The 11,966-nt window shown below is 37.3% G+C and overlaps 1 protein-coding gene across 1 annotated transcript in view; it reads left to right on the top strand.

Moving 5' to 3' along the window:
- Positions 1-11,966, top strand: part of MALRD1 (MAM and LDL receptor class A domain containing 1) — a 608,458-nt gene that overhangs the window by 143,700 nt on the left and 452,792 nt on the right. Inside the window, exons 15-18 of the mRNA XM_007447298.1 lie at positions 5,653-5,805; positions 6,730-6,835; positions 7,314-7,681; positions 11,590-11,966. The exon at positions 11,590-11,966 is cut by the window's right edge and continues 30 nt beyond it. Of these exons, the coding sequence (XP_007447360.1) occupies positions 5,653-5,805; positions 6,730-6,835; positions 7,314-7,681; positions 11,590-11,966 (1,004 nt within the window). The remainder of the gene's footprint in view (positions 1-5,652; positions 5,806-6,729; positions 6,836-7,313; positions 7,682-11,589) is intronic.

Genomic DNA, 11,966 nt, shown 5'->3' with positions numbered 1-11,966 from the left:
CCCCCCCCCCCCCCCCGCCCCACTACTTTTTTTCACTTCTGTGTTCTTAGGCTCTATACCTGTGCCAAACATATAGCATGTACTCAATAAATGTTTGTCAGATGAGTGAAGAATGAATGAATGAGTACATGGTAGTTATTATGCTATTACAGTTGCCTATTTGCTTATAAATTTCCCATGCTAGATTTTAAGCTTCTTAATGGTGGGTACTATACATACAAAGTTTAATGTAGTTTGTGTTGACAACTGTGAAGGGTCTGAAACTTTACCCTAGTTATAAGCTAACAAGTTATCTGCCATAGTTTTATGGATGTCAGGAGGGGTGAGACTCCTGGGTCAGAGACAAAGGACTTTATTACTAATAGTATAACAAACAGCATAATAAGCATCATGTTTGCCTTGTTTCCTCTTGCTTTCTGAGTCCCAGGGCAACATAGAAGGCCCAAGGTGGATGTACATATAAAGTGGGTTGGCGTTACAGTTAAGAAAGCCTGAGCTTATGGAATCCAAATCTTTTATAGTGGGATTCAAACAAAATGTCTGACCTTTGCTTTAGAGGGAAACATTATCTTTATTATGTTATATTAGATAAGAACTTGCCCTCTGGCAGACAGAATCACTGTCTCTATTCTTCATGATTATTTTCTGTTTAAACATCCTTGAAAAGATGTTTGGAACAAATAGACAGTTAATGACTCAGCTTATAACTCATGCAGAAATATGAGAGACCTATGGGGAATTGTCTTCCAACAGTGTCTTTATTGGTCAGATCACAGGAGACCCTGAAAATCATATGTAGAATAATGTAATTAATCATTCTTATTTCAAATGCAGTAGTTTTGAATGCCAAATGTTATTTAGTTATTTATGCTTTAGTATTCTTTAAAATATCTCATTATTGCTATTTATTTTTATAGACTTTTAAAATTTCATGGTACTTTTGCAAATATTCCCTTACTATTATATGTTTTAAATAACTAATGAATATTAACTATTGATGAAGTCTAGAGTTCAGTTACTTCAACCTTATCGTATTTCCAAACATATGACCATTTGAATGAATGGAAAAGCCTGAAGCTCAAAGCAATATAATTAGTAGAGAACATGTTTTAAAATAGGATATATAGTATTAATGCATTTGACGTTTGTAGTAACCTCTGCTTAATCAAACAAAGTACAACCTCAGTGAACTGAAGCCAACATACTGGAATACTCAATTAACTTTTGTCCTTCATGGAACTTTTAGGAAGGTCAAAAGGCTAGAGAAAAAAAAAAGCTTAAAATAAACAGGGAGAGCCAATCTAGTGGACTTTTATATAGTTTAGAATCTGCTTCCAGAGCATATCCTGTGGTTATGCATGTTTAGATTTTATATGATCTTACATTAAAAACACATAGTACGTGCCTGGCATATAAGAATTGTCCAAAAATTGTTAGATGTAACTATTATTACTTTTTAAACTACTAGAAACAGTATAATTTTTTTAAGAGCACAGGCTTTGACATCAAAGGTCTGGGAAGGAATTGTGTCAGCAATAATGAGCCCTGAGAAATTATATGTTACTCTTCCTTCAGCCTTATGTTTCCCAGCTCTAAAATGGGGACAATATTTGTATGTATATTTCAGGAGGAATAAGTAAGATAACATACGTATTGAATGCATGTCTTCCCACTGCATTTTTGCCTTTGCTGTTCTCTGTAATCCACAGTGGTAGGCTCCAGTTTTCTAACTTTTTACAATTACCACCTGCATGTTTAGTCTTTTTTTTTTTTTTGCTGTATGTGGGCCTCTCACTGTTGTGGCCTCTCCCGTTGCGGAGCACAGGCTCCGGACGCACAGGCTCAGCAGCCACGGCTCACGGGCCCAGCAGCTCCGCAGCACGTGGGATCTTCCCAGACCGGGGCACGAACTCGTGTCCCCTGCACGAGTGGACTCTCAACCACTGTGCCACCAGGGAAGCCTGTTTAGCCATTTTTTCCCCCCTAAACTTGGGCATCTTTTGCATCTTTTGCCGGTGTGGCTAAGACCAAAGGGAGTTTGAAGTTCAACCACATGATGTGTCAGGACATATTTCGTCCTATAAATTTTGTGTTTTCTTTAGAGCACTTATTTTAATTAGTAGTTAACTATTAAGACTTTTTAAAGTGTAGTTTCAGGTTCACAGAAAAATTGAGAAAAATGCACCAAGTTTTCTCATATACCCCACACCCCCAGGCATCCATAGCCTCCTCCATTATCAACATCTCCCACCAGACTGGGACGTTTGTTTACAATTGACGAACCTACACTGATACGTCATAATCACTCAAAGTCAATTGTTTACATTAGGGTTCACCCTTGGTGTTGTACTTTCTATAGGTTTGGACAAATGTATAATGACAGCTATCATTATGGCATCATATAGAGTCTTTTCACAGAAAAAATCCTTTGTGCTCCAACTCTTCCTCCTTCCCGTCACCCTCAGCTGCTGGCAACCACTGACTTTTTTATTATCTTTATAGCTTTGTGTTTTCCATAATTTCAAATAGTTGGAATCATACAGTGTGTAGCCTTTTTAGATTGGCCACTTAGTAATATGCATTTAAGGTTGCTCCATGTCTTTTCATGGCTTGATAGTTCACTTCTTTTGAACACTGAATAATATTTCACTGTCTGGATGTACCACAGTTTATTCATCCATTCACCAACAGAAGGACATCTTTGTTGCTTCCAAGTTTTTTCAATTGTGAATAAGGCGGCTCTAAACATCCGTGTGCAGAGTTTTGTATGGACATAAGTTTTCAACTCCTTTGGGTGAATACCAATAAGTACTCTTCTATACATTTTTAAGTGTTTATGTGAGGCCCAAATCATCAGCCAGATTTCACCTTTGTATACTTTATGTTTATTCCTTACACATGAACCTCGGTAGGAATCATCCCAAACCATCAAAGAAGTTCTAAAACAGTGAATCTGAAATGAGACAGCATCTGATTCTGTTGTTTTTGCCCCAACAAGTTTTCTTGGCTCTTACAGAAATTCATCTTCTTTTCCCTCAGTGAAAAGCTCTAAAAATGACAAGGATAGTGTAGGGTGATGGACCTATTTGTTAGTCTACCAAGTAGCCCCTAGCACCCTTTCCCCAAGGACAGAGACTGTAATTATACTGACATAACTAGTAGAAGCCACAGGGTAATTTTACTCAAAAAATTAAAAGCTGCTAGAGTTACTAGCCTTTCTATCCATAGCCATAGAATAGACAAGCAAAATTTTTGGAAATTCTGTGTCAGTAGACAACCTGTTTTGAGTGTAACGGCCCCTAGCACAAAGCTTGGTACACAATAAACCTCGAATAAATGGTAACTGCAGTTGTTATTGCAAAATGTCGATTCTGATGATGATGGTGATAATTGAGGAAGTCCATAATGTTGCTCTAGAAAACAGCGAAAAAATCCTTCAACCTCAATTATTAAAACTTACCCAGGATATTGTATTTCTAAGTAAAAGATTACATATTTTTCAAAAAACGGTTCTAATGAGGTGTATATTTGATTCCTGGCTAACAAGAAGGTTAATTTCATCTGATTATTACATCTCTGATTAATCAAGGTGAGGTTTTAAATGTGTATAGAAATCTAAATATATAGGAACAAAGTACACTAGAAAGGCACATTTGAATTTTAACAGCATAATCATCTCTTAAAAATCACTATCTTTGAAGAGCCTTCTCTAAGAGAACTACAGAATTGCTGCAATAGTTTCTTAAATTTTACTACTATTTGAATATTCATTTATTTCCACAGCAGTATCTCCTGAGATAGCAGATGATAAGTTTCCCTTTCCAGGGATCTATGTGGGATAGATATATAGTAGCAATAACTCATTTTCTTTCTCTATTTGCATAACAAAAACTCCTGGATCCTATTTTTTTGGATTGTCTGAAATAGGAATCAAAATTATTTGCTTTCCCTGGGATTGAAATAGCATCTACATACTGGAATCTATATATATTTATGGGTGATTTATATTTATAGAGATGGCTGTTGAAAATACAAAGAGTTAAATATTCTTAGCATTTATTCCTAACTTATCATTATTGTTTTTCACTTTTGAGTAGCGTTTAATTTTGCTTCACCACAGATTTCTAAACTTGAGAAATCTTTATTCTAGGTATAGCAGTAGTCTCTCCATTTTGCTGATTTCTATTTGTCTCTATTGAAATATAGTTACCTCTTGCTTATTAAAGTTGGTGCAACCTTCTTAAAGTGTTTATTTTAAAATGTATCCATACATTCTCATTGACTTTTGGTAAAATTTGAAAGTATTCTGCTGGCCATGGAGACCTGACAGAAAACAAATATTTTCTGAGATCACATATTTCCTAGAAACTTAAAAAAAATCAATAGTGTTTATGATGTTACTACTCAACTCACATTCCTCCCCATGTGGAAGGAAGCATTTTCAAAATTAAGCATGATTTATCGTTAGGTAAAAATGCCTTTACAATTTAACATTTTTTAATCTCACTGAGTGATTTACTTTTATCTTCTAAATTTATTGTTTACTTCCTAAGTTATTTTTTTAAGGGAAGATCTATATAGTTTATTACTATATCCTTGGATAAAAATATCCAATGGCCAAGGATCCCAGTGTAGTAATCATCAATGGGGGCAAATCTTATTTTGCACTGGAGTCTGTAGTAACACCTGAATATCCACAGTAAGCAAATTCAGATTATGCCTTTCTGGTTTATCCCTTTTCCAATCTAATGACAATTAAAAGTTATTGTCAACAGTTGCAGAAAGAATATTAGACTAGGAGTTAGAATATTTGGATTTCAGTCAGTCTCTACAACTTTCTAACTGTATGACCTTGGTTAAGTTAAAAACTTCCCTAAACCTTCCTTTCTTCCTCTGTAAAGCAGCAATAATAATACCTTCTCCCAAGAGCTATTGTAAAAGCTAGATTTATATAAAGCCTTCAGTACGGGGTCTGTTACATTAGGTATTCACCACATATTAGCTATAATTTGACACTGCTATTATAACTTCCCATTCCTTCCCTTTCTCTCTCTTTTCTTCTTTTCCTCCTTCAGAATGTCTTTGCGTAACTTAACTTCTTTTCTTCTTATTTACTTGAAAAATAGGTCAAATTATTCTGCCTTCTGCCAATTAGGTGATGTATTCAATGCTTTGGGAAATAGTAAACTCTACAAAAATTAGACGTGAACATTCATATTAAATATAATGGATCTGAATTTTTCAAACATTAAATTTTTTAGAAGTAGCTTTTCATGGTTTAGTGTAAAATACTCTGTAGGAACAATGAAGTCTTCCAGATGATGTAATAGAAGCTAACATGAGTGTCAAAATAAATTAGGCAGACCTTAGCAATTCTATAAGCAATGTGGCTGAATGATGCTGTTTATTAGAAAGAATATTTGGAAAATATTCTTAAATTGATAATTTTGCTTTATCAGTTTCCATTATGAAAAGCACAATTCTGAGTTTTGGGGAGGATCAGATAGGATCCTTTTTTTCATCAACTGTGGCTTTAATGTACTTAGGGAAGAGTAACAAGGTGATTTCCAAGGGTAGAACGGTTGTCTACCCTTCTTAAAGTGTGTGATCACCTTGGAGAGCCAACCTAAAAGCTACGTTTTTGTCCTTCAGTTTCTGAATGTGACTTTGAAGCAAATAGCTGTGGTTGGTTTGAAGCAGCTAGTGAGGATGATTTTGACTGGACCTGGAGCTCTAGAAGTAACCTCTCTGCTGATTTTGAGCAACAGGCTCCACCTTGGGATCACACTCACAACACATCTCAAGGTAAGAAGCATGCACAGTGTCTCTGTACCTACAGACTTTCCCCAGCTTATGGTGGTTTGACCTAATGATTTGTCAACTTTATGATGGTGTGAAAGGAGATGCATGTTCAGTAGAAACTGTGCTTCAGATTTTGAATTTTGACCTTTCCCCGGGCTAGCAATATACTTGTGATACTCTCTCCTGATGCTGGGCAGAGGCAGAACCACTGCTCCCATTCAGCCACGCAATCACCATGGTGGACAGTTGATACACTGACAACCATTCTGTTTTTCACTTTCAGTACAGCATTCAATAAATTACATAAGATATTCAACACTTTAGTATAAAATAGGCTCTGAGATGATATTGCCCAACTGTGGGCTAATGTAAGTTTTCTGAGCTTGGTTAAGGTAGGCTCGGCTAAGCTGTGATGTGCAGTAGGTCAGGTGTATTAAATGCATTTTGGACTTTGATATTTTCAATTTACGATGGGTTTATCAGATGTAACTTCATCTTAAGTCAAGGAAGATCTGTAGTTCAGTTTACCTTTGCTCGGGTCTGAAAAGAGAAAGAGAAGCAGTAAAGTTCTGTGTTACTACAACAAATAGTAGGATAGTTGAATATTGTCAAATATACATAGTTGAATATTGTCGAATATAAATAGTTGAATATTTATGTTGTCAACATAGAACCACTCCTTTATGGGTTTTGGAGATAGAATATAGATATATTTTTGGCTGAATTAACTGAAATTCCCAGTTGTTGTTGGCATAATTTTGACCTAGCTCTAGATAATAGTTTAATATTTATAAGAGTAAATTTGACTAACAGTCACTTTTATTGATTTTTAATTGTTGTATAGTCTTCAGTGTAAGGTTTACAGACAGATGTCTCATTTTAGAATTTAGTAGGTTAAACTTATGGTTTCTTTTTGTATCCCAATAGGGCACTTTATGTTCATTCTGAAGAAAAGCAACAGCTTAGCACAAATTGCTAAACTCCAGAGCCCAACTTTCGGCCAGACAGGACCTGGATGCACACTTTCCTTCTGGTAAATAGTAAAAACAATGGTCAACTACTCTAGCAGCCCGGCGGTTCCAGGCATACTCCTGCATTTACTAGATACTGTAATTTGTCCTGTCATCTGGCTTTGCTTTAAAAATAGCTATTGCATTAGATCCACACAATTAGCATTTTACTTAGGAGTACATTATCAGTATTTGTTATGTTCTTACTTAAGATGAAAGGGACTCTCCCTCCAACAATGGATTACAATTTAATTAACACTGCTTCCTGTGTTCTGGACTAAACTCCTTGAGAAAGGCTCATGGGGTCCTGAGAGCCAGAATATGCACCTCGGCAGATAAGCTCTTGCAAATAGGTGGCCACAATTACTGCAATAATAACTAAAGGCTTCTATTATTACAACTCATTTTTAATTGACTGTTAACTGAATGGAAGAGTCTAAAAGTTAAATATTTAGTCTATTGCATAAATCATTTCCATTTCTTTTGTTTGTTCTCTTTCAGGTTTTATAACTATGGACTATCAGTGGGAGCAGCTGAGTTACAGCTACACATGGAAAATTCCAGTGACTCCACAGTACTCTGGAGAGTATTATATAACCAGGGCAATCAGTGGTCACAGGCAACTGTTCAGCTTGGACGCCTTACTCAGCCCTTCCATTTGTCACTACATAAAGTCAGCCTTGGTGTTTATGATGGGGTCTCGGCTATTGATGATGTCAGATTTGAAAATTGTATTCTTCCACCCCCTTCGAAGAGCTGCAAAGGGCCAGATCATTTCTGGTGTCTACACACTAAGACTTGCATAAAAAAGCTTCAGTTATGTGATCTGGTGGATGATTGTGGTGATAATACTGATGAGGTCCACTGTGGTAAGTGCTTTTCTTTCTGGTCCCTCTTACTCATTTTGATGGTGGTGATCTTGATTGGTTCACTGTTTTCTAGTCAGTCAAGACAAAAGCCCTAAGCATTGTTCCAAAGTCAATGAATGTTATGTGTGATTAATTAATTAGTCAAGCCATCAGTATTTATTATGTATATTTATGAATTGGATACTAGAGATATAGTGATGAGCACAGTTATACAGAGTCCCTGACTTCAGGGAGCTTACAGTCCAACTGAGGAGATAAGATATTCACATATTTAAAAAATAAATGTAAAATGACAGTTTTGACAGGAGTTTCAAGTGGGGGTGCTATGGCTTTCTATAATTATGGCATTGGACTTTCTAGAGGTGGTGACTTAGCTGAGATCTGAAAAATAATAAGTAAATACATGTATGCAAAGCCCTGATAGATGACTGCATGGCAGCTGCAAGATACCCAGTATGGCTGGAGTAAGGCAATAAGGGAAAACAGGATGCAACATAAGAATGGAGATGGAGGCCAGATTAGCAGATCTTTGTGGACCGTCTTAAGGAAGTTTTCCCTTATCTGAAGGTTTTTAAGAAGGAAGGTAATATAATAAAATTGGCAGATTTAAAAATGTCGCTGTGGGGCTTCCCTGGTGGCGCAGCGATTGAGCGTCCGCCTGCCGATGCAGAAAAAAAAAAAAAAAAAAAAATGTCGCTGTGGAGACAATGTAATGAATGGATTAGAGGAGACTAGGAGGCTGTTGGCAGTAGTTCCCCTGAGAGGGGCTGGCAGCCTGTATCACAGTGACAATTGGTGGAGATGGATGGACTAAAGCTGGAGGAGGGATATTTAGTAGGGACGTTTAAAAATCTTCTGGCTATAGGGAGCAGAGAGTGAGGTGTCAAAGATAAGCCCTGAGGGCTTCCCTGGTGGCGCAGTGGTTGAGAGTCCGCCTGCCGATGCAGGGGACGCGGGTTCGTGCCCCGGTCCGGGAAGATCCCACATGCTGCGGAGTGGCTGGGCCCGTGAGCCATGGCCGCTGAGCCTGCGCGTCCGGAGCCTGTGCTCCGCAACGGGAGAGGCCACAGCAGTGAGAGGCCCGCGTACCGCAAAAACAAAACAAAACAAAACAAAAACAAAAAAAACAAAAAAAACAAAAAAAAAGATAAGCCCCGAGCTTCCGGTTTAAATTACCAAAAAGTTTATTATACCTGATGATTATGTATATCTTGCAATGTAATAAACCTGGTTCCTGGTAGTGCCTAGTGCATTTGCTCCTGAAAATGAGTCAGAGGCTGAGAGACGTTTTTCTTTTTTAATTACCAACATCAGTCAGAGAAAGTTTGCATCTTTCTTTACCCAGAAATAGCAACAATTCTTCAAATTCAAGTTATGTGCCTATTAAATTGGGAGGCTTACCATAAACCAAAGTAAAGCCATCAAATGCTTGGTACATCATAGGAAACATTACATTGAGAAATTTCCATATAAATTATTGTAGAGAGTTCTGCACATATGTGGTGTTTAATACAGTCAGGCACATTAAAGTCAGAATTACCATGCAGCTTGTTACACAGCTAATACCTTTAAGTGCATATAAATGAAATTGATGATTTCGACAATGGCTGTTATAAGAAGTGTTGCTTGTCCTAAAGGTAATTTATTTTTGCAAATTTAGAAAGCCTTTTCATCTTTTTCATGCACTTCAAATCCCGCTTCTTAAAAAATGTTGATCTGTTACTGAAAATAAGCAAATTATCCTTCAAACTTCTCAGCATTAACTGAGTAGAATGGGATTATCAAAATACGTCTTCTGACTAAGTATCAATGAAAGAAAGTAGTAGTGACTGTCAGTTTCTCTCACAGCCTTCCATCTAGACATAGTAATTTTTTTAAAATGGAGACCTCCTTTTTACTTTTTTTTTTTTGGCTGTGCCATGCGGCACACAAGATCTCAGTTACCCGACCAGGGATCGAACCACACCCCCTGCAGTGGAAGGTGCATAGTCTTAACCACTGGACAGCCAAGGAAGTCCCTAGACCTAGTAATTTATTAACAGAATGCGTTAGACATCCAGAAATTGATGCTCTATTTTCTAAAGTATGTTTAGAACGTGGTCTTTCATTTAAGGGTGGAGCCACGTGCCTTCCCTTTTGAAATAAAGATTGAGCATGCAGTCAGTATGAAGAAGTTGGCTTTAGTGCCAATTTTATGTCAAAAATCTCAGTAGCTTGACATCCCCCTTCCTCTGCACAACCCAAGACTGACACCTGCAGGGGACCTGTGGGGTCCAGTTCACGTCCCAGCTGCGTTGATTAGTCACACGTGAGGAAACATCAAAAGAAAGCTCATCTCCCATTTGCCATTTACTCACTTGATTCCCTTCATTAGGTCTAAGCTCCTGTTCTGTGGTTTTCAGAGACAGATGATTTGTTCTTGCCTGGCTGCATTTATTCTCATATCCTTTTATTTATTGTTTCAGAATATCTGTTCACTTTGGCGCCAAGTGCCGTTATAAGATGAATGGTTAAAGGCCAGCTGACGTTTGTCTTTCAAAAATATTAACTTATGTAAATGAAGCTAAAATGTGGAACTCCTCCTTAATTTTAAATCCTGTCCCTTCTGCCCAAATACTGTCAAATGTATTTGTATACATTTGTATACAAATACAGTATTTGTATATTCTATCCCATTTATTCTAAACAAGTACTTGGTGTCGACAAAATCATCACATCTTGAAAAATGCATACATTCCTATATCCTACAAATGTAGGTAGAGTATTCAGTTGATAAGGGACTGGTCAATTCTTTAAAAGTGCTTTGAATTCTTCTACTGACCGAAGGGAGTTAGAAGTTTAAAAGCACCAGCTCAAGGAGCCACAATCCAGTGAGAAGAAAAGATTACCACTGAGGAGACACAGCTAAGAACTGGCAAAATAGGCATAATAATAAGCATAAATAGAGACAGAGAGAGGGGTGAGAGGTTTAGGGCACGTTGGTAAGTTGGTGCATGCCAAGGGGAAAGGCAGTTGGGGACGAACAGGAAGTTATTTTAATCTGGGAAGAGTGAAGCTTGAAAGAGAAGTTTAGATTTAAGCTGAGATTAAATGAGTCAGTATTAAAGGATTCTCAATAGAGAAAAAAATGATAAACTACCATTTAAAGATGGTCATTCTTTTACAAGTGTGGAGGGATGCTTGAAACTGGGGCAGGATGGAACCAGAGAGAAGAATTTGATTTCAAAGTGAGGTCTGGAAAATACCTGCATCAGAATCATCTTGGGTGCTTGTTAAAAATATGGATTCTTGGGCTTCACTCCATACCTAACATAGTAGTATTTGCGCAGGACTTTACCATGGAGTAAGCAATTTTACCATGCACCCCAGGGGATGCTGAAAAATAGAGATCTGTTAAGTTATGCCTCTGGTTAGCCCTACATGTTAGAATCACCAAGTGAGCTAGTAAAGTATCCTGATGTTTGGCTACACCATTTGAACTAATTAAATCAACGTGTCTGGAGGTGAATTCTGAGCTTTACTTTTTTTTTTTTTTTAATGTTCACTGGTGATTGGAACATTCAGCTAAAGTTGAAATCCACTGAGCCAGAAGTTTGTTGCAGCAAGCCAGCCATGGGGTAGTGATCATTTGCATAGAGTTATGGTAATAACAGTGGGCAAGGGATGGGTAGAAAAGGCATTTGGGAAATAATGGCCAAAGTAATTCCACCTTCTGGCTGTAAAATATTATTATTTGATGTCTTATCTAGCATTTAGTTACTCTTTTAAACATTTTTCTTTAATGTTGCATTAAAAAAATTAAAGTGGTTTACCTTGGCAGGAGCAAAGTATCAACTATTGATAGTATTCCCATTCATAGTTATTTTTGTCCTTGATTATCTTTTGATTTTATTTCATGCCAATTTCAGTACCTGAACTTCAGTGTGACTTTGAAAATGGAATTTGTAACTGGGAACAAGATACAGAAGATGATTTTGATTGGACCTGGAACCAGGGTCCAACGTCAACACTTAATACAGGGCCGATGAAGGATAATACTTTGGGCACAGCTAAAGGACACTATCTCTACATAGAATCTTCTGAACCACAGGTTTTCCAAAACCGAGCTGCTTTACTCAGCCTGATCATTAATGCCACTGATGTAGAGGGCTGCACCTTCCGCTTTTATTACCACATGTTCGGAAAGCACATTTACAAGCTGGCCATCTACCAGCGAATCTGGAACAACACAAGAGGACAGCTGCTATGGCAGATATTTGGGAATCAAGGCAACATTTGGATAAGG

Source organism: Lipotes vexillifer, unplaced genomic scaffold (genome assembly GCF_000442215.2).
Source record: "Lipotes vexillifer unplaced genomic scaffold, Lipotes_vexillifer_v1.1 scaffold297, whole genome shotgun sequence".
NCBI classification, from domain to species: domain Eukaryota; kingdom Metazoa; phylum Chordata; class Mammalia; order Artiodactyla; family Lipotidae; genus Lipotes; species Lipotes vexillifer.
This window is presented reverse-complemented; position numbering and strand designations above follow the sequence as displayed.